Below are 26741 nucleotides of genomic sequence, written 5' to 3' on the forward strand. Positions count from 1 at the left end.
TAATTCTTAGTTCTTTCTTCAGCCTTCTCTGCTTAGTTTGGGGATTTCAGGGGTGGAGGGTGGGGGGGGGGTTCTTTTTTCTTTTTATTAATTTTTTTCTATTGGGCTGGTTTAGTACTACAAACATGTCTGCAGTGTCATGATTTCCGGTTCCACTCTGAATATTTTTTCCTTTTCCGATCTCATGAGTTTACGTTATGGTTAACTCTTTATATACCAAAGGGTTAACAATAAGTTATGGCTCACATTATTAATTTTCTCTCTTGGAATACAGATGATTTAAACCATCCAATAAAACGGAAAAAGATTTTTAAAGTATTCCAAAGACTGAATGCTTATATTATTTTTGCACAAGAAACTCATGTAAGGAAAGAGGATAATCAACATTTCTTTAAATTTTGGAAAGCTAAACAGTACCACTCGAATTCCCAAGCCAAAGTGAAAGGAGTTTCAATTTTTATAGATCCCTCAATTACGTTTACTCGTCAAGACATTATCTCTGATCCTAGTGGTAGATTTTTGTTAATTACTGGATTACTTTTTAATAAAAAAGTTGCGGTATGGTTAACGTTTATGCTCCAAATGTGGATTATCCTGAATTTTTTAAGCATGTATTCACTTCCTTTCCTAACTTAAATGACTATGTGTTGATAATGGGCAGTGATTTTAACTTACGTTTAAATCCCACGATGGATAGATCCATCCTGCTTTACTGAACAAGTCGGCTACTCTTATCAACTCTTTTATGATTGATTCTGGAATTTCAGAAATTTGGAGATTTCTAGACCCTAAAGATAAAGAGTTTTCATTTTTCTCACATGTTTATCATTCTTATTCTCGAATTGACTACTTTTTTATTTAGTCTCGTTTAATTCCATCTGTAATTGATTGCAATTATGACATTATCGCCATTTTGCATCATGTTCCAATGAAAGTTTCTATTAAGTTAATACTTCATCTACTAATAGTCAATGGCGGTTTAATTCTAATTTGCTTCAAGACGTGGACTTTGTTAACTTTATGAAGGAACAGACTGATTTCTTCTTTTCAACTAATATTACGGAAGAAATTTCCAACGGGACAGTATGGGGCACTTTTAAAGCTTATATCCGCGGACAGACTATTTCCTATTCTGTTAGTTTGAAAAAACTTATTAAGAATGAAATTCTTTTGGTGGTTGATAAAATTAAATAAATTGGTAAGAAATATTCTGTTGCTCCTAGCAAGGAGCTTTATAAACAGAGAGTCGAACTCCAAATGGAACACAGTTTATTATTAACATCCTTGATTGAAAATTAATTAATGAAAACTAGGCGAGTTTTACATTCATAGTGATAAATCAGGTAAATTATTAGCTAATCAATTGAGAACTACTTCGGTTAAATGTCAAATTATTAAGATCCATAAACATGATGATACTTTGACAGTTGATCATGATGAGATAAACAAAACTTTTCAAGACTTTTATACCTCTCTATACCATTCTGATTTTCCTCATGATTCTAACATGGTGCACGCCTTTTTAAGAAAATTGAGCTTTCTGAAATTATCACCTGAAGATTGTTTAGTATTAGAAACTCCTATTACAAAGGAAGAAATAACAGCTGTTATCTCCTCAATTAATTCCAGCAAAGCACCTGGTCCTGATGGTTTTACAGTGGAATTTTTAAAATCTTTTTCCTCTATTCTCTCTCCTTGGTTGTCTAGAATATTCAGAGAAGCAATCAGATTAGGTAAATTACTACAATCATTTTATGGAGCTTCTATTTCTTTACTTCTTAAAAAGAATAAAGATCCTACTGATTGTGCATCATATAGACTGATATCTCTTTTGAACGTAGATTCAAAAATTTTTTCAAAAATTATAGCAACTAGGTTAGAGAAGGTATTACCTCGAATTATCTCTGTGAACCAAACAGGATTTATTAAAAACTATTATTCATTCTTTAATATCAGGAGGTTAATGAATATTGTTTATACTCCTTCACTTAACACTCCAGAATGTGTTATTAGATGCTGAGAAATCTTCCAATGGAGTTGAATGGCCATATTTACTTAGTGTGTTCGAGAAATTTAATTTTAGTCCGATATTTATATCTTGGATTAAATTGATATATCATACCCCGTAGCTTCAGTTTGTACTAATAATCAAAGATCTCCCTTTTTTCGTTTATCTCGAGGTACTAGGCAAGGATGCCCTCTTAGTCCATTATTATTTGATATTGCCCTTGAACCTATAGCAATTGCCATCCGAGAGTCGCCTATCATTTTTGGTAAAAACACATCAAAGTTGCTGGTGAACGCAGCAGGCCAGGCAGCATCTCTAGGAAGAGATACAGTCGACATTTCAGGCCCAGACCCTTCGTCAGGACTAACTGAAAGAAGAGCTAGTAAGAGATTTGAAAGTTGGGGAGGGGGGAGATCCAAAATGGTAGGAGAAGACAGGAGGGGGAGGGATGGAGCCAAGAGCTGGAGAGTTGATTGGCAAAAGGGATATGAAAGGATCATGAGACAGGAGGCCCGGGGAGAAAGAAAAAGAGGAGGGAGGAAGAAACTCAGAGGATGGGCAAGGGGCATAGTGAGAGGGACAGAGGGAGAAAGAGGAGAGAGAGAAAAAGAATGTGTGTATATAAATAAATAACGGATGGGGTACGAGGGGGAGGTGGGGCATTAGCAGAAGTTTGAGAAGTCAATGTTCATGCCATTTTTGGTATTACCCGTGGAAATGAAATTATAAATTATCATTATATGCAGATGATTTGTTGTTATATATCTCCTATCTGGGGAAATCGATTCCCATTATTTTATCTTTGTTGACTCAATTTAGTAACTTCTCTGCTTATAAATTGAACCTTAATAAGAGTGAACTATTTCCCCTAAATAAGCAGGTTCCTGTTTATGGATGTTCACCATTTAAATTGGTTACTTTCTCTTTTACATATTTAGGAGTTAAAATCCCGAAAAAGCATGAAGATTTATTTAAAGCTAATTTTTTACCGTTAATTGATCAGATTAAACTTTTGTTTACTAAATGGCCACCAATGTCTCCGTCATTGATCAGTGCTATCAAGATGATTATTTTGCCTGAATTTTTATATGTTTTTCAAATGGTACCAATTTTTATTCCAAAATCCTTTTTTGATTATGTTGATTGAAAAATGTCCTCATAGAAACATAGAAACATCGAAAATAGGTGCAGGAGTAGGCCATTTGGCCCTTCGAGCCTGCACCGCCATTTATTATGATCATGGCTGATTATCCAACTCAGAACCCTGCACCAGCCTTCCCTCCATACCCCCCGATCCCTTTAGCCACAAGGGCCATATCTAACTCCCTCTTAAATATAGCCAATGAACTGGCCTCAACAGTTTCCTGTGGCAGAGAATTCCACAGATTCACCACTCTCTGTGTGAAGAAGTTTTTCCTCATCTCGGTCCTAAAAGGCTTCCCCTTTATCCTCAAACTGTGACCCCTCGTTCTGGACTTTCCCAACATCGGGAACAAACTTGATTCTATCATTGGTAGCCCAAAAATGGCAGTAATTGGGTGAGGTTGAAAGTCAATATTCAAAACAGTTGAGATAATATCAAAAATATGTTTCCAATATTTTTTCAACAAAGGACATGACCAAAACATATGAGATAAAGAAGCTATCTCGGAATGACGCCTATCACATATAGGATTAATATAAGAGTAATAACGAGATAATTTATCTTTAGACATATGAGCCCTATGCACTATAAACTGTATCAATACATGTTTAGCACATATAGAGGATGAATTAACTAATTGAAGAATTTTTTTACATTTTTCATTCAGTATAATGATCTTAAATTCCCTTTCCCAATCAGTCTTAATTTTATTAGATACATCAGGACATATATACATAATTGTATTATAAATAATTGCTATAACACCTTTCTGGAAAGGATTTAAATCTAAAATTTTTTCCAAATTATCCATTGAATATAAATTTTAAAAATTTCTAACCTGTAAATATCTAAAAAATTGAGATCTAGGCAAATTATATTTATTAGATAATTGTTCAAAGGACACCATACAATTATACGAAAATAAATCACAAAATCATACTATACCTTTGATTTTCCAATCTAAATATGCTTGGTCCATAGTGGAGAGTTGAAAAAAGAAATTAGATATAATAGGACTTGCTAAAATAAATTGGTTCAACCCAAAAATGTTTTGAAATTTATAAGTAAAGTATGTTTAACTATTGGGTTATCCATTTGTTTATACAATTTAGATAGAGTAAAGGGAAGTGAAGTCCCTAAAATAGAACCCAATGAAAAACCTTGTAAAGAATTACATTCAAGATTTACCCAATGTTTACTTTAAATTCCATCCCAGTCCCATAACCAAAATTTTAAATATCAAATGTTAATTGCCCAATAGTAAAATCTAAAATTCGGGAGAGCTAACCACCCCCTCAACTTTTAGATTTCTGTAAATGTCTTTTACCTAACCTGGGGTTTTTGTTCGCCATATATATGGCAGGGAACATAAAAACTGACTGTAAAAGCTTTTATAGATATGTAAAAAGGAAATGACTGGTAAAGACAAATGTAGGTCCCCTACAGACAGAAACAGGTGAATTGATTATGGGGAGCAAGGACATGGCAGACCAATTGAATAATTACTTTGGTTCTGTCTTCACTAAGGAGGACATAAATAATCTTCCGGAAATAGTAGGGGACAGAGGGTCCAGTGAGATGGAGGAACTGAGCGAAATACATGTTAGTAGGGAAGTGGTGTTAGGTAAATTGAAGGGATTAAAGGCAGATAAATCCCCAGGGCCAGATGGTCTGCATCCCAGAGTGCTTAAGGAAGTAGCCCAAGAAATAGTGGATGCATTAGTGATACTTGTTCAAAACTCGTTAGATTCTGGACTAGTTCCTGAGGATTGGAGGGTGGCTAATGTAACCCCACTTTTTAAAAAAGGAGGGAGAGAGAAACCAGGGAATTATAGACTAGTTAGCTTAACATCGGAGGTGGGGAAAATGCTAGAGTCAGTTATCAAAGATGTGATAACAGCACATTTGGAAAGCGGTGAAATCATCGGACAAAGTCAGCATGGATTTGTGAAAGGAAGATCATGTCTAACGAATCTCAGAATTTTTTGAGGATGTAACGAGTAGAGTGGATAGGGGAGAACCAGTGGATGTGGTGTATTTGGATTTTCAAAAGGCTTTTGACAAAGTCCCACACAGGAGATTAGTGTGCAAACTTAAAGCACGCGGTATTGGGGGTAAGGTATTGATGTGGATAGAGAAATGGTTGGCAGACAGGATGCAAAGAGTGGGAATAAACGAGACCTTTTTCAGAATGGCAGGCAGTGACTAGTCTGGTACAGGAAGGCTCAGTGCTGGGACCCCAGTTGTTTACAATATATATTAATGACTTAGATGAGGGAATTAAATGCAGCATCTCCAAGTTTGCGGATGACACAAAGCTGGGCGGCAGTGTTAGCTGTGAGGAGGATGCTAAGAGGATCCAGGGTGACTTGGATAGGTTAGGTGAGTGGGCAAATTCATGGCAGGTGCAATTTAATGTTGATAAATGTGAGGTTATCCACCTTGGTGGCAAAAACAGGAAAACAGATTATTATCTGAATGGTGGCCGTTTAGGAAAAAGGGAGGTGCAACAAGACCTGGGTGTCATTATACACCAGTCATTGAAAGTGGGCATGCAGGTACAGCAGGGGGTGAAAAAGGTGAATGGTATGCTGGCATTCATAGCAAGAGGATTCGAGTACAGGAGCAGGGAGCTACTACTGCAGTTGTACAAGGCCTTGGTGAGACCACACCTGGAGTATTGTGTGCAGTTTTGGTCCCCTAATCTGAGGAAAGACATCCTTGCCATAGAGGGAGTACAAAGAAGGTTCACCAAATTGATTCCTGGGATGGCAGGACTTTCACATGATGGAAGACTGGATCGACTAGGCTTATGCTCGTTGGAATTTAGAAGATTGAGGGGGGATCTTATTGAAACATATAAAATCCTAAAGGGATTGGACAGGCTAGATGCAGGTAGATTGTTCCCCATGTTGGGGAAGTCCAGAACGAGGGGTCACAGTTTGAGGATAAAGGAGAAACTTCTTCACACAGAGAATGGTGAATCTGTGGAAATCTCTGCCACAGGAAACAGTTGAGGCCATTGGCTATATTTAAGAGGGAGTTAGATATGGCCCTTGTGGCTAAAGGAATCAGGGGTATGGAGGGAAAGCTGGTACAGGGTTCTGAGTTGGATGATCAGCCATGATCATACTGAATGGCAGTGCAGGCTCGAAGGGCCGAATGACCTACTCCTGCACGTATTTTCTATGTTTCTAGGTTTTTATATGATTGGGAGTTTTATCATTTAAGTGTCAACTGGCTTGATAATTTATCATGCCAATTATAACAATGTATTCCCCAATAATTTTGTACCATTACTATGCTATGTTTATTATTATGAAACTAATAAAAAGATTGAAAAAGAAAGAAACATCCTTTGGAATTGACTTTATTCCTATGTCCTTCAAATACATGAGGAGTAAAAATCTTTAGGTTACATCTCCGTCTAAATGTGCAATGTGCAATTTATAGTAATTTGTAATAAATAGTACAGGTTTCCCCCATTATCTGAAGGTAGAGCGTTCCTATGAAACTGTTCGTAAGCCAAAATGGCGTAAAGGGAAGAAGCACTTACCATTAATTTATATGGGAAAAATTTTTTAGCATTCCCAGACCCAAAAAATAACCTACCAAGTCATACCAAATGGCACATGAAACCTAAAATAACACTAATATACACTAAAAGCCAGAATGATATGATAAATACACAGCCTATATAGAGTAGAAATAATGTATGTAGAGTATATTTCACTTACCAGAATCAGGAAGATTGAGCCAAAAACTAATTGTAGAAAAAATCGGCACGTACACACATGCTCACATGCCTGCCCATGCAAGGCTTCATGGTCATGGTGGTCTTTCTCAGGGTAAACACAAGTTTAAAGTGGATGTCCTTTTCCGTAAAAGTGAAAATTCTCTTTTGGTTAGCGAAAGCAGGTTCTGATGTAGGTCTTTCGTAAAAGCGAAATGTCGTAAAGCGAACGTTTGGAAAGCAGGGGACACCTGCTTTCAACAGAGCTAAGAAATACAATTGTATCAGAATTCATCAATCTAATGGCCTGGTGGAAGAAACTATCCCAGTCCTGGCTTTTATGCTGCTATACCGTTTCCTGGATCGTAGCAGCTGAAATAGATTGTGGTTGGGGTGACTAGGGTCCCCAATGATCCTTTGGGCCCTTTTTACACACCTGTCTCTAAATGTCTTTAATCATGGGAAGTTCACATATACAGATGCGCTGGGCTGGAAACACTACTCTCTAGACCCCTTACAATTGAGCGAAGTACAGTTCCCATACCAGGCAGTGATGCAACCAGCCAAAATGCTCTCAATTGTGCCCCTGTAGAAAGTCTTCAGCATTTGGGGCCCAACTTGGTCAACCGTTTGAGGTGAAAGAGACACCGTTGTGCCTTTTCACCATACAACCAGTATGCACATACCATATGAGATCCTTGGTGATCTGTATACCGAGGAACTTAAAGCTGTTGGCCTTCTCAACCCCATATCCATTGGGGTCAATAGGGATAAGCCTGTCTCCATTCCTCCTGTAGTTCACAACCAGCTCTTTTGTCTTGGCGACATTGAGGGAGAGGTTGTTTTCTTGACACCACCGTGTCAGGTTGATGAATTTTTCTCTGTAGGCTGCCTCATTATTATTTGTCTGTGCTGAACATGATGCCAAATGAAATTAAACTTCTTCTGCCTGTATATAATACTTTTCTGTCCAACCCTTGAATATTCATATGTTCATACACAACCTCTTAAAAGCCACAATACTGTCGGCTTCCACTACTCCATTCCAGTCACATACCCAGATAGTGGTTTATGTACAAAACACAACAACGTTTGTTTTTATGCAGAGGGTGGTATGATACACTGTTTGGATTGTTTAAACAATATACTAGAAAGGGTGCTGGGATTGGAGGCAAGAGACAATTTTGCTTGCGCTCCTACAATGTTCACTCCTCTCTATAGCATTGAGGTTCTGAAGCCTGCCCCAGCTGTTGTGCTCTGTGCCTGCTAATATGATGGGCTGATATTGAGTCGTGGGTCTGCTCCAGGCAGTTCCAGGAGTCAGATCTGAGGACTCATTTTGGTTTGGAATATTGTTGCTCACTTCTATCGTTTGCATGATTTCTTCTTCTTTTTCGTCTTGTTTTACGGCGGTTGGCACCCAGCTTAATGGTACATTACCGCCACCTTCTGCTCCGGATGTGCAATAGACGTAGATTCTAAACCCCTTCACACAATCACACACACACACACACACATACCCTAACCTACACTTCATCCTCCCATCTTTGGCTATCCTAGTACCCTATTCCTGCTTATCCACCATAGCCTATAAAAAAACACTGTACCCCTTAACCTGTGCTTTCTCACCCATGTCCAGCAACCCTTTTAATGTGAATTCCTGTACTCCCAGTTCCCTTAGTTTAATTCTCATCATCTCTCTCTGTATCCCATACTTTCTGCAGCTCTGAACTACATGCTCTACTGACTCCTCTTCCTGACATTCCTCACAGAATCCTGTCTGGTGTTTCCCTATCATTTTCAATGTTTTGTTTAATGCACAGTGCCCCAGCCTTAACCTTGTCCACTTAGTTTCCTCTCTTCTGTATCCACTACCTACCCTAGTACCTGCAACACTTTTTTGTATTTGATATAAATGCTTCCATTTCCCCTCCCTGTCCCATCTTTCTTGCCCCATTTGTTTGATTTTTTTCCCAAATTACACACTTACCTCTGCTTTACTGATACTAATGTGCATTTCCATATTTTCTTTCTTTAACGCCCTCTTTGCCAACCATCCACCCTCTCACTCCCCTTATCCCTACATGTGCTGGAACCCATATAAATTTTACCTGACCTCCCTGATTTGCAATTCTTGTGACTGACTGAAGGACTTCATAAAGTACATCTTGCCGACTGTTTGAGTGAAAAGACCTTAAACTTGCTAGAACTGAGGATGGATCTGAGCATATCAGCACTTTGACTTGTCTAGCTTTCTCCACCCATCGCAACGCAACCAACACTGCAGCATCTCCATTGTATACACCCCTAACTTAGATGTTCTTCTGCTGATACCAATTTCTTTTGCTGGTATAGCCACCCCAAACCCTGTCACTCCTGTTTCAGGTTCCTTAGTACCATCTGTATAAATCTGAGTATAATCACTATACTTTTCCATCACATGACAGTTAAATGCACTTACAAAATCAGTTTTGTATTTTCCTATCGTTTTTACCTCTAACAAATGCCAGTCTATGTCAGGCCATACAAGCTTTCATGGAGCTACAATCAGATAAACTACAGAAGGACTTATCTTTAGATGAAACATTTTAGTGATATCATTCCCTACCCAACTGAAGGTATCCCTCTGAAACCTCCCATTTTCCCAGCACTCCTGCAACACTCCTTTAGTAGGGTGAGAATCATTGTGCCCCTGCAAGTTAGCCCAGTAGTTTGCCATCAATTGCATCCTTCTTAGTTCCAAAGGCATTAGTCCCACATCTACCTGTAGGGCTGATACTTATGATGTTTTAAAAGCCCCACTGCACACTCTCAGAGCCTGAGCCTGAATCACATCCAGTTTCCTTATAAGAGACCTAGCTACTGATCCATATGCTATATTTCCATAGTCCAGCACAGATCTTACTAAAACCACATACATTCTCTTCAACGCTGAACAACTTGCTCCCCATTCCCTACCAGTCAAACATCTCATCATGTTTCTTACTTTTTTTACATTTCTCCTCAACTTTCCTGATATGGTCTGCCCATGTTAATCGTGAATCATATATAACTCCCAGAAATTTAAATAATCCAACCTTTTCTAATTCAATCCCTTATATCCTTAACTTCTTCCCTACTTCAATTCTTTTCCTGGTAAACATTACAGTTTGAATTTTTTCTACTGAAAATCTACATCCCCAATCGTAACCCCACTCCACCACTTCATCAATTGCTCCTTGTAGTTTCCTGATTATATGCTCCATATTCCTGCCTCTTTTCCACAAGGCCCCATCATCCGCAAACAGTGACCTACCTCTATCCACTGGTACCTTTGTGCAGACATTGCTCTTAATGGTGAAAAGTAACGGACTAATCACACTACCTTGAGGTGTGCCATTTCCCACTATGTACTGTTTTGATAATTCTGATCCAATCCAAACTTGAATTTTTCTACCAAACAAAAAATCTTTAATCCAATTAAAAACTCTTCCACCAACCCCCATCTTGTGTAGTTTAATTAACAATCCCTCCTTCAACATCATATCATAGGCTTTTTCAATGTCAAAAAACACTGCAACTACAATGTGTAGTGTTTTTATTTCTTTCTGTGTGCATTGGGTTTTTATTTTTTAATTGGGTTTTCTTGGGTTTCTTGCTTTGTGGCTATCTGTAAATCAAAGAAATGTCTAGGTATACAATTTATATGTTCTATATGGTTCCAGGTTCCATGTTAAAAATGATCATTGGCCCCACATCTTATAAACTTCTCCATCACCCTGCCAGATGAATTAAAAAATTGATGGTTGAGTTCTTGCATTTTTCTCCATCTCTTTAATAATCATTTCAAATGATTATTAAAGAGATGTAATTTATTCTTCAGACTACATTCCTGCTTTAGTTTAGAAGTGTTAGTTATGTGGAGAGGCAATTCCTCTACGTACTGGTAACTGATCAAAGAATGTTTTCTTTCTAATGTGCTACTAGACTAATTTCATCAAGGATTTTAAATGTGTAATTACTATAATGACTCAGAGAATTAACATGGGAAAGACCTGCCAATAATGCTTACAAAGGCAACAAAGTTGGTGAAGTTTTATTTGGTCAGTTGATGGGTACCATTCACAAGTGCAGTTGGAGTTGTTACTTTCAAAGACAACTTTTTAAAAATTGTAGATTGTCTAGGTACACAGGTAAACAAAACTTCTGAGCAATGGACTTTATTGGTATGAAAAAAATACAAACCCAAAATCTTGTCAAAATATGTAATGAATTGAAAAATGAAATTTATGTACTTGTGTCCCTGCAGGTATGGTTTGGGGATGATCTACTGTAAGCAAGAGAAGTTCAACCTAGCAGAAATACATTTTCGAAAGGCTCTTAATATCAACCCCCACAGTTCTGTATTGCTGTGCCACATTGCTGTGGTAAGTAAACATAAAACGAAGTATTTTTCTTGACCTCATTACCATTGGTCTGTCATCATGTGCTATTTTGAAGCAGGTGTAGTTCTGTTCCTACGTGCATCTCTTTCTTTGAACATTTACAACCACAACCAAGTGACCATTGCTGTTTTTATATTATTATCATTGACAAGAGACGGATTGCTGTAATCAACACCATTTAACATTTCTTCTTTGTGTTATCAGCCTTTGATTCACAAATATCTCAAACAATGTTTATACTGATATTACGCTGAGATGGATTAAGGTATTTAGGACAGAGTTGTTGACTATTGTAAGGAAGCCAGAAGAAAATGAGTTAAAGCTTTATGACAAAGATTGCAAGAGGACATAAAGTTGCAGGATGGGCAGACAAGTGCAAGTGAAAATTAAATGTTTAAAATTGGTGAGGTGATTGATTTTGATACAGCAAAATGGACAATAAAAATCACATGGCATAGTTCTGAAATGTGCAGTCCATTTTTGAAAATGGCTACATTTGGGATTTAGGAGTGCGGGGCCTTTCATGACTTCAGTGGGCTTCAGTGATCACACTTTTTAAGCAATTAGCAAAGGCCAATAAAAAAGTAGGTTTAAACAGAGTGACCATTGTTGGACTGGACAGTGTTAGATTGATTAGTTTGAGTCTTCAGCTCAAGGCTCTTAGGTGAGAAGAACCAAAGGTTTGGAGTAGGTTTCTGGTAAGTTTATTTCTTTTTTTTAATCTATAAGTGCATTGGGAATGTGTCCTGGACATTGAGGAAGTCTGAGAACTTTAAGACTCCCTGGTAACAACATCTACATGTAGCCCCCCTGCCACCCTCAGGGTCGCTGGGCTCACTGTCGTCTAGGGAAACAGCCCTCGGCCCCGCCAAACTGGGTAATTAGTTTGTGTGGATGCTGTGTGATGTACCCCACCCGCCCAAATAACAGACAATACACCAGATACGATTAAATGATTTACAGTTTATAGATATTACTGGAACTATATAATTAATAGAGAATAAAATATAAAAGGAAAATAAAAGGCGCCACACTCATCAAAGTTCAATCTCTTCGTGCACAAAAAAGTTGGAGCTCTGGACCCTTCTTCTTCACCCTGCGACCCCTCGGACCATCTCGACCGGCTGCCTGGAACCAACAACGGTGGTCGACCAGACGCTCCACACGAGTCCATCTCCGTCTCCTCGGGGTCCGACCCCGTTAACGGACATCACAGCACCTGGTTCATCCTCTATCCCTCTCTCCCGCCTTCTCCCTCAAAACCCCACGCATACAAATCTTCCAGATACACCAAAGTCATAACAATTATCCCAATTGGTTCATAACATCCTCTTATCACCCCCTAACTCACAACAAGCTGCTAGCACAAAGCTTTCTCGGCGCTTAACATAACAAAGAAGCATTCCCGATTATAACATAACAAAGAAGCCATGTTAACTAGCCTCTGCAGTAACATAAAAGACAAAACCCCCTTACACACACAAGGTACAGCCAACTGCTTCTCCTTACAAGTTGTGTTGAGGACCTGGAGCTACAGCTGGATGACCTTTGACTTATAAGGGATAATGAAAGTGAGAGACAGGAGCTACAGGGAGTTGCATGTGAAAGATACATGAGCGACTATCAGAAGAAGGAAAGGGGAAGGGAAGAGCAGACAGTGCCAATTACCTCTGTGGCAATTCCCCTCAGTCAGACATGAAATAGGAACAGAACTAGGTCATTTGGCCCATTGAATCTACTCAGCGTTTCATCATGGCTGATACATTTTCCGTCTCAGCCCCATTATCCTGCCTTTTGTCTGTATCCCTTCATGCCCTAATTGCTTCTTCGCTTTACGCCATTTTGGCACGAATGGTTTCATAGGAACGCTCTACCTTAGCGGGGGAAATATGGGACAAGGGTGGTTCCGTATGGGACAAACCAATTTAGCCCAATATATAGGATGTCCCAGCTAACATGGGACAGTTGGCAACCCTGGGGGGGGGTTTAATCACGACCTGAATATAGGTGATAAGTCAACTATAGGTCATGTATAAGTGGCTAATACACTCAATTTCATTTGTAAAAGGGTTTATCTAACGAATTTAATATTAAACACAAAATGCATGATAAGTCAATTATAAGTCATTTATAAGTCAATAGCATCATAGCATTTTAAGTAACGTTCGGATGTTAAACACACAGTATATCTTTTCCCCGTATGAACATATAATATCATTGGAACGCACCAATATCACTGAATCAGAGGGAGCCCTGGGCTTGTTTCCCTGCAACAAGACGGTGCCATGGAGGGGTGATGGGAGACAGCGATACACGAAGGAGGTTCCTTATGCCCAGTCTATTCCGCAATTTAGTTTTTGTTGCATTCATTGCCGAAAACTCTGCTTCACAGAAAAATGTTGGAAATGGAAGCAACATTTTCAGTGCTTTCGTGGCTATCTCAGGATATTCAGCCTTGACTTTGATCCAGAATGCCAGCAGAGATGTTATGTCAAACATACTTTTCAGCCCGCCATCATTTGCAAGCTCGAGGAGTTGATCTTCTTCCTGCACTGATATGGATGACGCGTGCGAAATGATCTCACGTGCGTTCAAGTTCAACAGTGGCCGTGACAGGGAATGAGGAAGGGTGCAGCTGACTCATATTGCCAAATCATACAGTTTCCTCACAGCCCGATAGCACATGCTTTGTGGCCCGGTACTGGTCCACGGCCCGGTAGTTGGGGACCACTGCTTTAGAAAACTTCTTAGGAATGCCTTCCAAAATGCCTTTGCTGCTCTGCCATCATCTCTGCTAGTTTCCCCTCCCAGATTCGGCTAGCTCCTCTCTATTTCCTCTGTAGTTCCCTTACTCCACTGTAATCTGACTTTAACTTGTTCCTCTGAATTGCAGGATGAATTCTATCATATTGGTTCCTTTGCCTTAAACCCTATTTCATAATCCCAATCTGAAAAAACCTAGTGGACTCAACCACAAGCTGCTCTAAAAAACCATCTTGTAGGCATTCTAAAAGATCCCCCTCTTAGGATCCAACACCAGATTCATTTTCCCAATTGACCGGAATATTTAAATCTCCATGATTATTATAATACTGCCTTTTTGAGAAGCCTTTTATATCTATCATTGTAGCCCACTTCCTGGCTACTGTTTAAAGGCCTGTATATAACTCTCATTAGAATCTTTTCACCCTTGCAGTTTTTTCGTTTTTTAGTTTTTAGTTCTATCCATAAAGTTTCTACACCTTCCAATTCTATATCATGTCCTTCTAAGAATTTGATTTCCTTTTTTACTAACATAGCCATACTAATCACTCTGCAATCTTGCAGGCATTCTAAAAACTCCCCCTTTTAGGATCCAGCACCAATTTCATTTTCCCAGGTGACCTGAATATTGAAATCCCCATGACTATAACAATATGTGTCCTTTTGATACAATATCCCTTATCACAGTGTGCCTCTTCTCCCCCTCCGCCACTTCCCTTCTGGATCGCAGTAGCAGACTCAATGCCACAGAAAATCCAGCTAAAATCTTCCCTCAGACACAACTCAGTAATACCAGAAAGTATACTTAGCAATTTGTGTCGGTAGTGTCATAGCAGCGATTATCTAAGTGGACAGAGTCAGAGTGATAATCGTAAGGCTTTAGATCTCAGTCAGAGAAAGCAAAGAAAAGAAAAGCTGTAGGTTGTTACCTTTTTCCTTCTCCATTTTATATCTGCTCAGCTAGGACAGTAGGGATAACAGGCAGGATAGTGGAATGCTGTTCTGCTGCAGCCCCCAGCCACCGGGCCTGTGGCTAAAGTTGGTGTAGGAGGGAGAGCATAATATTTTTCAATCTTTGGGCTCTCTTCCAGGGAAGGTGGGATCTGTACAGAAGGGACAGTTTGCACCTGAAATGAAGAGGGACTAATATCATAATGGAAGGTTTGTTGATGCTGCATACTGGAGTTTAAACTAGATACGCAGGGGGATGGGAACCAGAGTGCCAGTTAGTGGAAATATTGTGGAGGTAGATGTTGTTACGATCTTAGACAAAGTCTAGAACTGAAAGATTGAGAATGGTACAACTAATGTCCTGAACCGTGTATATTGCAGTGCAAGAAGTATCATAGATAAGGCGGATGATGGCACTGAAAATGAGGTAGCTAGTTTACAAACAGTTGCAATATGTAGTGTTAGGGCACAATTACAGTCAAGAGGATGAGTTGCATTGTAAAAGGCAGACAAAATCAGAATGGGTGAATACAAGGTTGAAGATGTTATATTTGAATGCACATGGAATAATATAGATGAACTTGTAGCACAGTTGCAGATCAATAGCTATGATGTTATATGCATCACTGAATAATGGCTGAAAAAAGATTATAGCTGGAAGCTTAATTTTCAAGGATACACACTGTATCAAAAAGGCGGATAGGAAGGGAGAGGGAGTGTTGTGGCTCTGAAGGTAAAGAATGGAATCAGATCATTAGAAAGAGGTGGCATAAGGTCAGGAGACATTGAATCATTGTGGATAGAGCTAAGGAACTGCAAGAGTAAAAAGATCCTGATGGGAGTTGTATATAGACCCCCAAACAGCAGTAATCATATGGTCTACAAATTACAATAGGTGATAGAAAATGCATGCTAAATGGGCAATGTTATAATAGAAATGGGGGTTTTGAATATTCAGGTAGTTTGGAAAAATCCAGTTGGTACTGGATTCTAAGAGGGGGGGTTTCTAGAATGCCTATTAGAAGGCCTTTTAGAGCAGCTATTGTGGATTGGGTGAAGTGAAGTGAACAAAGAATTGATGAGAAAGCTTAAGGTAAATGAACCCTTAGGGACAAGTGATCACAATATGATCAAATTCACCCTGAAATCTGAGAAGAAGAAACTAAAGTCAGATGCATCAGTATTACAGTGGAGTAATGAGTATTAGGGAGGCTTGAGAAAGAAGTTGGCCAGAATTGTTTGGAAAAGAACACTGGTAGAGATGACAGCAGATTTGCAATGGATGGAGTTTCTGAAGTTGCAGGATAGATAGATCCCAAAGAAGAAGAAATACCCTAACGATAGGATGACGCAACTGTGGCTGATAAGAAAAGTCAAGCTAGGAACAAAATTTGTTCTCTGAAAGACCAGAATGGTAATCCATTTATGGAGCCAAAACAGATAGGGAATACAGAATCTATGAAAATAAGGCCAAGTGGCATCAACTTCATGGACCCGGTACAGAATACAGATAGTGACGGCACTGAGGTGGTGCTAGCTGGTGCTATAGCACCAGCAGAAATTACAATAGCACCACCAAGAAATTAACTGAAATTTGACATCCAAATTGCAGCTGCTTTCTCCGTATAGTTTTGAATACAGCTTGTTTCTCCAGTTGATCTAGTGAAGCAGCAATTACCATAGCACCCATGCAACAATAAAGTTATAAACTCTGTGTTGGTCTGAAGTCAGATCCACTCTACATTTCTCCCTATTTGTTCGTTGTCAATGTCTTGCCATTGCTGTCCTCAGATCGGTTAAGCTGATCTAAGATCACTTAAGGTGGTGATGTCACTCACTCTCACTCACGCGAGAGATTGATACTGTACCTACATTGTGCAGGATCCAGGTGCAAATCCATGGTCTCACGAGACTAATGGATGCCCCACACACACACATTGTGCTTTTACAAGCTAGTGTGGGCCTGGCACATGCATTATTTTGGCCGGCGTGAAAAATGGATCGATTTTTAGTGAGAAACAACCTCATCCAGAGGAATCAGTAGTGTCTCAGCCTGAGCCTGTCTTAATTGAAAGTGACATGCAGGAAGAATTAAGTGAGGATGAGGACGACAGCAGTTCATTGAAGGAGTGTGAGGGCGAAGTAGAGGAACAAGAAATGGAGCAGGATTCGGAAGAGAACGTGGATGAAGCCAGTCTTAGTGCTAGTGGGAATACTGTTAGTGATGTTAGCCAGCAGCCTGAGGAAGGACCCCATCGGCCAGCATTGAAGAAGTACCCTTCACAACAGTTTGGCAATCAGCAAAGGAGTTTTATTCGTGTCTGGTTTGACCTGTACTCCTGACTGGAATATTCAATCACGAAAGATGCTACATTCTGCTTTGCATGCAGGCATTTCCTGTGTGGAGGACATGGGTTCCATTCTGAGTCTACCTTCACTGTCACATATTACCACAACCTGTGGAAAGCTACAACAGCTTTCAAAGCCGAGCATATAAGTGCAGCTCATGAGTTTGCTATGGAAGCATGAGCCAAATTCAGATTGAGAAAACAAGATGGTTCAAGATTGGGAAATGTGCTTGATAAGGGACAAGCAAAGATTGTCCAAGAAAATTGTGAGTATATGAGAGCTATGGTTGAGTCTCTACGCTATACTGCATGCCAAGGCATTGCTCAGCGAGTACACTGGGAGGATGATGGATCTGGCAATAGGGAAAACTTTGTTGAGTTGCTCAGTGTAACTGGGCAGCTTGTTAAGACTGTAGCTAAAAAAGATAGAGGACTATCGTGGAAATGCAAAAAACACCCATGACGATAATCCAAAATGAAATTATGGGTATTATGGCAGATATGGTCAGACGTCAAATAAGTGCAGAAATCAACGAGGCTGGACATTTTGCCATCATGGTGGATGAAAGTAAAGACTTGAGTAAAAATGAGCAAATATCAGTGGTGATGCGGTATTTGAATAACAAAACAGTGCTTGAAGAATTCTTGCTCTTCACTCCAGCAGAAGGGCTGGACGCAGAGTCGCTTCTTAAAAGCATTGAACAGACACTCACCCAGTGTGTTACTGATAAGAACGCGTATGTAGGTCAGTGCTATGACGGGACGGCAGTGGTGTCCAGTTGCAATAACGGGGTACAAGAGAGGTTCAGGAAAGAGGTCCCACAGAGGACAGCGGTGACTATATCACGTCCATTTAGGAGAGCGCCAACCACATCATCAAGAATAATCAGCATCCTTTGGTGATAGTGCTTCGTATCTTCTATCCACCTTAGGGTTAAAAGAAAATGGTCAGCCTAATTATGCCGTGTGGAAAGGGAAGGGGAGCATTATGGTCAAGAGATGATGCCAAACGTCGTCAGGAAGCAGCAAGGAGAGGGAGAGAACAAGAATCGGGTGAGGCCAGGGCCGCACGACTCGAGGATCAAAGTGTCAGGTCAAAAAAAGATCAGAGAAGAAGAGGCATGCACGTCTCCAGGATTTGAGACAAAGAATAAACAGCAGAAGAGGTGAAGAGAGGAGGATGAAAGGACTGCATGTCTCTAGAATGACAAGAAGATGCACAAGGGTGACAGATAAACCAGAAATGATGCCATCAAAAGTGTCCTTCATTAAACAAGAAGGAGCTATATTTGCTTTGCTATGCGTCTTTCTTCTTTATTAAACTGAGGTTTTCTACTTCAGTTTCCAAAGCAAAGCGATACCAATAGCATTCAGGAAAATTTAATGTTCATTCTGGTCACATCAGACTGCTCTACCCTTCTCTCAAAGGGTACCCCAATGGGTCACCCCGTTGTCTAGTACAAACTAATCTGCATATCACTGACTCTGCCTGTGACATATGCCTCATGCGAACAGAGTTTCTCTTGCCCCAGACGCCTCAGAAACTACTAAGGAATAGCAGCAGCGATGCTCAGAACAGCAACTTGGCCCTGTTGGCCATAAACAGCTGGAGGACCAAAGCTCTTGACATCCAGAAAATCATTGATGCTTTCGCCATCAATCACAACAGCAGACCGATTGTGCTTCTCTGAAAACATCAATGGTGAGTGCAGTTGATTTTTTTTAAATTTGGGCCTAGACTAATGCTGATTATAATTATTATTTTATGGTGGATACCCCATAGTCCTTATGTTTCCTACAAATCCTAAAATATTACATTTACTGCTATTAAGCCTACTGGTTTTGCTTAGACTTCCAAGCAGCAATTTTGTTGATATTTGTTTTAAATTCAGTAGCCAAATTAATTGAGGTATCGCATGGTCAGAGTACGATTTGTCCAACTCCTGGTAAAGCCTTGCATCTGTTGTTTGCCTTATTTGACTTTAATAACAATGTATCTTTTGGCATTGTCTGTGTAATGCAAATAGCAGTGGACATTGTGAGTTAGTGTGTTTTTCAGAATTGCTGCATGATTCATGTTGTGCACTGTGGGTCGGATGCTCTGTTGGTTTGTTTGTTTATGCTCTGTGTAGCCCGGGTTGTCTCCGATGCTGTTGACACTGTCACAGTTCACTTCTATATTAGATCTGTCAATTGTTGTTGCTTGTGAATCAACAGAGGCATTTGCAGTAGGCATATAATGCATGAAACTGATTTTTGAACGCCACGCGTCTGGCCTTGCAAATACTTATTACCATACAGTACATCCCTCAGCACCATCACTGAATAATGCAGCCCCACTGCAGCACCAGCAAGAAAATATCCCTGGCGTTGCCAGTGATTACAGAGGAGGAGGTGTTTGCAGTCCTACGGCCATTCAGGGTGGATAGACCCCCAGGGCCTGACAAGGTGTTCCCCCGGGAGAGAGGCTAGTGAAGAAATGGACAGGCCCTTAGCAGAGATATTTAAATCATCCTTAGTGACAGAGATAGCCAATGTAGTTCCTCTGTTTAAGAGAGACTCTATAAACAGAATCCAAAAAATTATAGGCTAGTGAATTTGACATCAGCAGAGGAAAAGTTATTGGAAGGTATTCTAAGGGACTGGATATATAAGTATTTGGATGGACTTAGATTGATTAAGGATAGTCAAAGTGGTTATGTCTAACCAAATTAACCAAAGTGTTCTGGTCAAAGGACACTGAGGCTGTCTACAAGAAGGGTCGGAGCCGTCTCTATTTCCAGAGGAGACTGAGGACTTTTAACATCTGTCGGACGATCCTGAGGATGTTCTATGAGTCTGTAGTGGCCAGTGCGATCATGTTTGCTGTTGTGTGCTGGGGCAGCAGGCTGAGGGTAGCAGACACCAGCAGAATCAACAAACTCATTCGTAAGGCCAGTGATGTTGTGGGGATGGAACTGGACTCTCTGACGGTGGTGTCTGAAAAGAGGATGCTGTCCAAGTTGCATGCCATCTTTGACAATGTCTCCCATCCACTTCATAATGTACTGGGTGGGCACAGGAGTACATTCAGCCAGAGACTCATTCCACCGAGATGCAGCACAGAGCGTCATAGGAAGTCATTCCTACCTGTGGCCATCAAACTTTACAACTCCTCCCTTGGAGGGTCAGACACCCTGAGCCAATAGGCTGGTCCTGGACTTATTTCCTGGCATAATTTACATATTACTATTTAACTATTTATGGTTTTATTACTATTTCATTATTTATGATGCCACTGTAACGAAAACCAATTTCCCCCAGGATAATATAGTATGACTATGACTATGACTAAATTGCAGTGTCTTTGAGGAAATTACCTGGAAAATGGATGAAGGCAGGGTAGTGAATATTGTTCACATTGATCTTAGTAAGGCATTTGACAAGGTCCCCCATTTGAGGTTGGTCAAAAAGGTACAGTCACACGGTGTTTAGGATTAGATTGTAAATTGCATTAGACATTAGCTTGTAGAAAAAGCCAGAGAGTGGTGCAAGAGGGTTGCCTCTCTGACTGGAGGCTTGTGACTAGTGGAGTGCAGCAGTGATCAGTGCTGGGTCCATTGTTATTTATCATCTATATCAATGATCTAGATGGTAATGTGGTTAACTGCATCAGGAAATTTGTGGATGACATGACAAACTGGGGGTGTAGTGGACAGCGAGGAAGGCTGTTATGGCTTGCAGAGGGATCTACATTTGCTGAAAAAATGGGCTGGAAAATGGCGGACGGAATTTAATGCAGACAAATGCAAGATTTTGCATTTTGGTAGGACCATCAAAGCTTAAGTCCTACACAGTGAACAGCAGGGCTCTGAGGAGTTTGGTAGAAGAAAAGGATCTGCGAATAGTGCTACTTAATTTGTTGAAAGTGGCATCACAGGTAGATAAGTCACAAAGAAAGGTTTTGGCTAGTTGGCCTTCATATATCGAAGATCTGAATAGTGAAGGTGAGGTGTTATGTTGAATTTGTATAAGACATTTGCTTAATTTGGAGTACCGTGTTCAGTTTTGGTCACCTGCCTACAGTAAAGATGTAAACAATGTTGAAAGAGTTCAGAGAAAATTTACAAGGATGGGGGGGGGGTGCCTCTCACTGGTCTGCTAATAGCCATGTGACTCAGTGGTGAGAAGGACACCATTCATAAACAACATACATCTAGAGTTAGTATGATTTGGGGTTCAACCGAACAGGAATTTAGAATGTTCCGATTAAAGAAACCTCTATTTGAGTGAATGCTGTGTAAATACTGCCCATATACATATTGGTAGCCCAGAAGTGATAGATTGTAGACGGACATAATATTATAAAAGAAGTATATTTTAAAAATTTTCAACTTTGACAAACGGTTACAGAAAAGAAAAAGGCCCATTACGGTAAAGTCAGTCCAATATGCCTGGAAAATAAAGACACATACGTAAGGCTCCTTTTCATTGACTGCAGCTCTGCTTTTAATACCATCATTCCAAATAAACTGATTCCTAAGCTCTGGAACCTGGGCCTTAGCACTCAGATCTGCAGCTGGATCTTCAACTTCCTCACAGACAGGACCCAGGCTGTAAAAATAGGGAACAAGCTCTCCTCTACAATCACTCTGAGCACTGGTGCCCCACAAGGCTGTGTACTCAGCCCCCGCTGTACTCACTGTACACCCATGATTGTGTAGCCAAGTTTCCATCAAACTCAATATATAAGTTTGCTGATGACACAACAATTGTAGGCCGTATCTCGGGTAATGATGAGTTTGAGTACAGAGGGGAAATTAAGAACCTGGTGGCATGGTGCAAAGACAATAATCTATCCCTCAACGTCAGCAAGACGAAGGAATTGGTTGTTGACTTCAGAAGGAGTAGCCGACTGCACGACCCCATTTACATCAGTGGTGCGCAAGTGGAACAGGTCAAAAGCTGTAAGTTCCTCAGGGTCAATATCTCAAATGACCTGACTTGGTCCAACCAAGCAGAGTCCACTGCCAAGAAGGCCCACCAGTGCCTTTACTTCCTGAGAAAACTAAAGAAATTTGGCCTGTCCCCTAAAACCCTCACTAATTTTTACAGATGCACCGTAGAAAGCATTCTTCTAGGGTGCATCACAACCTGGTATGGAAGTTGTCCTCTCCAAGACCGGAAGAAGCTGCAGAAGATCGTGAACACAGCGCAGCACATCACACAAACCAATTTTCCGTCTTTGGACTCAATTTACACCGCACGCTGTCGGAGCAGTGCTGCCAGGATAATCAAGGACACAACCTACCCAGCCAACACACTTTTTGTCCCTCTTCCCTCTGGGAGAAGGTTCAGGAACTTGAAGACTCGTACGGCCAGATTTGGAAACAGCAACTTTCCAACTGTGATAAGACCGCTGAACAGATCCTGACCCGGATCTGGGCCGTACCCTCCAAATATCCGGACATGCCTCTCGGTTTTTTTGCACTACCTTACTTCGCATTTTTCTATTTTCTATTTATGATTTATATTTTAAATTTTAAATATTTACTATTGATTTGTAATCCAGGGAGCAGGAAGCGCAGAATCAAATATCGCTGTGATGATTGTATGTTCTAGTATCAATTGTTTGGCGACAATAAAGTATATGCATGTAACTTTTGCAGCTTATGTTGGAGTATTTGGGGTATATGCCTTACTCACTTGCCAGACCCATGGTCTGTGTGAAAACACCATTCATATTCTAAACTTCCCTTAAAGACCGTCTCGAACAAACTGGCCCTCTCTCACAGGAGTATTGGCCTTGCTTCCTTAGTGCCATTCATCTGCATAAAGTCCTGCTTGCAACAGGGCTCTCCTTCCAACAGCATTCTGTGGCATCTTCTCTTGTATCCCATTCCACAGCTCCCAGCAAAAGACCCGAACAGACGATGGGTCATTCATTCATAAAACTCTTCCCGGTAGATCTCTAGAGCTATCTCTCCCAACCCACAATCCTGATTGGCTGACTCACATTCCTAAGTTGGACAACATGGGTCCTTACCTTAGCCAAAGCAAAAAACACTTTCTAACATTGAACACTGTCTTTACGAAAAACTACTAATATAAACTACCTCACAGCACAGCAGTAGAAATCTTAACTAGGATGTCACATAAGGAAAGATTGAATAAGACCATAAGACATAGGAGCAGAATGAGGCTATTTGGCTCATTGAGTCTCCTCTGTCATTTAGTCATGGCTGATCTTTTTTCTCTTCTCAGCACTATTCCCTGGCTTCCTCTCTGTAAACTTTGATGCCTTGTCTAATCCAGAATCAATCAAGCATTACCTTAAATGCAGCCAATGACCAGGGCTCCACAGCTGCCTGTGGTAATAAATTCCACAGATTCACCACCTCTTGGAGCTTAGGAAAATAGAGGGCTATAGGTAAGCCTAGGTAGTTCTAAGCTAAGGACATGTTCAGCACAGCTTTGTGGGCCGAAGAGCCTCTATTGTGCTGTAGATTTTCTATGTTTCTAAAGAAATTTCTCCGCATCTCTGTTTTAAATAGACACCCCTCTATCCTTTAGGGTATTCTGCACACGGAGTCCCAAGTCTTTTTGCATCTTAGATTTTTGGATTTTCTTACTGTTTAGAAAATAGTCTGCACATATATTTCTAATACCAAAGTGCATGACCAGGCAATTTCCAACATTGTATTTCATTTACCACTTTCTTGCCCTTTCTCTTAATCTGTCTAAGACCTTCTGCAACCTACCTGTTTCCACAATACTGATCATCATATGATCTGCAAACTTGGCAACAAAGCCATCTATTTCAACATCTAAGTTATTGATATACAGCATAAAAAGAAGTGGTCCCAACCGACCCCTGCAGAACACCACTAGTCACTGGCTGTCAACCAGAAAAGGGTTCTTCTATTCCCACTTGCTGCCTCCTACCAATCAGCCAATGCTCTAACCATGCCAGTAACCCTTCTGTAATACCATGGGCTCTTAACTTGGTAAGCAGTGTGTAATCTCCTCAAAGAATTCCAATAAGTTCGTCAGGCAGGATTTTCCCTGAAGGAAACTATGCTGACTTCGTATTATCTTGTCCTGTGTCACCAAGTACTCCATCACCTCATCTTAACAATTGACTCTAACATCAGGTCAGGCTGACTGTTAAGTAATTTCCTTTCTGCTGCCTTTCTCCTTTCTTAAAGAGTGACTTGATATTTGCAATTTTTCATTCCTCTGGCACCATGCCAGAGTCCAATGATTTTTGAAAGGTCATTACTAATGCCTCAACAAACTCTAATGCTACCTCTTTCAGAACCCCAGAGGGCATTTCATCTGGTCCAGGTGACTTATGTACCTTCAGCTTTTTGTGAACCTTCTCCCTTGTAACAGCACTCTTATCTTTCCTCACACCTATCAACACTTGGCACACTGCTAGTGTCTTCCACAGTGAAGACTAATGTAAAATACTCATTTAGTTCATCTATCATCTCCTTGGACCCGGTTATTATTTCTCTGGTCTCATTTTCTAGAGGTCCATGTCCACACTCTCTCTCTTATTTTTTATACACTTGAAAAAGCTTTTACTACCCATTTGATATTATATGCTAACTTGCTTATATTTAATTTGTCCCCTCCTAATGATTTTTAGTTGCTTTCTGTAGGGTTGTAGAAGCTTCCCAATCCTCTATCTTCCTGCTAATTTATCCTTTGTTGTATGCCCTCTCTTTTGCTTTTACATTACCTTTGACTTCCCTTGTCAGTCAGAGTTGTACTATTTCACCATATAATTTTTTTTGTCTTCAGAATGTATCTATCCTGCACCTTCCCCAGAAACCCACGCCATTGCTGCTCTGCTGTCATCCCTGCCAGCCATAGGCAGCCCTAAGCATCTGGGGGCCCATTTCAAGAGTTAATGGGGGGCCCTACCCCCGCTTCCCAAAAAAAAAGAAAAAAAGTGAATATTCAAGTTGGTTTGCATCAATAATAGTATAATTTCGGACTTAAATGTTGATGCATTATATGCACCTTCAACATAATGGACAGACAGCTCAACATTATCCAAACAATTCTCTTAATTAAAAACTGAAACAATGACATTTTTTGCTTTGGAGTGAGAACCCTCACCTTTTTCAGCAACTAGTCTGCATTGAATGGCACTATGTGTTAGGTATTAGCTGACATAAGAACAGCTTAAACAATTTCCCTCTAATTAAATTAATAGCAAAAGCAATGTCATATTTAATGAAAATTCACACTTCATTTATTCAATGAACCGTGTCTGAAAGTTAACTACTGGAAGTTTACAATAAACTGCGTCTCGTGCTCTTTCAGCACCACGGTCAGCTCACGTAAGGCCTGGAGAGCAAACAGGAGGAGAGTGAGAGAGAGGGGGGATGCAAGCAGGAGAGAGAAATTACGATTTGTGGAAGCACAAATAATTGCCTATACACATTTTGAGTGAAATTCATGGTTTATTTTATTATTTTAATTATAAACGTTAATTCTGCTAAAAATGTGTTAAAAGACTTACCACTAGAACTTCACCACCCTCCTGTGCTTGAGTGCTGAGAATGCTTTAATGAGCTCATCTTTGTCCAGTGATCTTGTTATTTCATGCTCAGTTGATATCTGAGCAAGAGCTGACAGATGCTCCTGGAGCATGGTTGTCCTCAGATGCGTTTTGATGAGCTTTAGCCTCGAAAAACTTCTCACTCCACTCGCTACAGTCACGGGCACTGTCAGCATGAGTCTTGGAGCAATGGTGAGCTTAGGATACAGTTTAACCAGATTGTTGCTGTAAATGTAGCTCAGAATCTGCAGACCAGTGGTTTCTTTTGCAGTCACGGCACTGACAGCAGCCGACATCTCGCACAAAAGGTCCTCAGCATCCACATCACCAAGTGTCCTCTCCATGTTTACGCAGCTGTCTTTCAGTGTGCGACTTTGGGTGGCTTTTTTCATTTCCTCTCTTCCATAAATGAAGGCAAACAGACTGTAAAATGACTCCATCAGCTTGAAGCACTCACTAATGCCTGTGATGGCAGAGTCCACTAGTGGAAGAAAAACTTCTCCTTTGTACCATTCCTCAGCTGCCACTGTCAGGGAAGGATCTGCACTTTGGGACTCGTACTGGAACTGGCGTTTTGGTTTTCTGATTCGTGCAGCAGGAAAGACCATTGGCATCCCTATCTCTTCAGCTATGTCTCTGGCATCTGTTTGGGCAGATGAAAGGCCATTCTCTCTGTATTCCTTGAGAAATTTCAGAACATATTCCACCTCACGCTGTAGCACATCGATTCCCACATGCGGGCTCTGGAGTAGCTTGCTGACACGATTCACCTCATGTAAAACGTTGTACCAGATGATAACAGTCAGCAGGAATTTC

General features: G+C 40.4%; 1 protein-coding gene across 1 annotated transcript in view; it reads left to right on the forward strand.

Annotated features, from left to right (window-relative positions):
• The window catches only part of LOC134341076 (cell division cycle protein 27 homolog), a 272971-nt gene that overhangs the window by 211774 nt on the left and 34456 nt on the right, over positions 1-26741 (forward strand). The window contains exon 15 of the mRNA XM_063038824.1: positions 11174-11291. Within this exon, the coding sequence (XP_062894894.1) occupies positions 11174-11291 (118 nt within the window). The remainder of the gene's footprint in view (positions 1-11173; positions 11292-26741) is intronic.

This window comes from Mobula hypostoma, chromosome Y (assembly GCF_963921235.1).
Source record: "Mobula hypostoma chromosome Y, sMobHyp1.1, whole genome shotgun sequence".
NCBI classification, from domain to species: Eukaryota; Metazoa; Chordata; class Chondrichthyes; order Myliobatiformes; family Myliobatidae; genus Mobula; species Mobula hypostoma.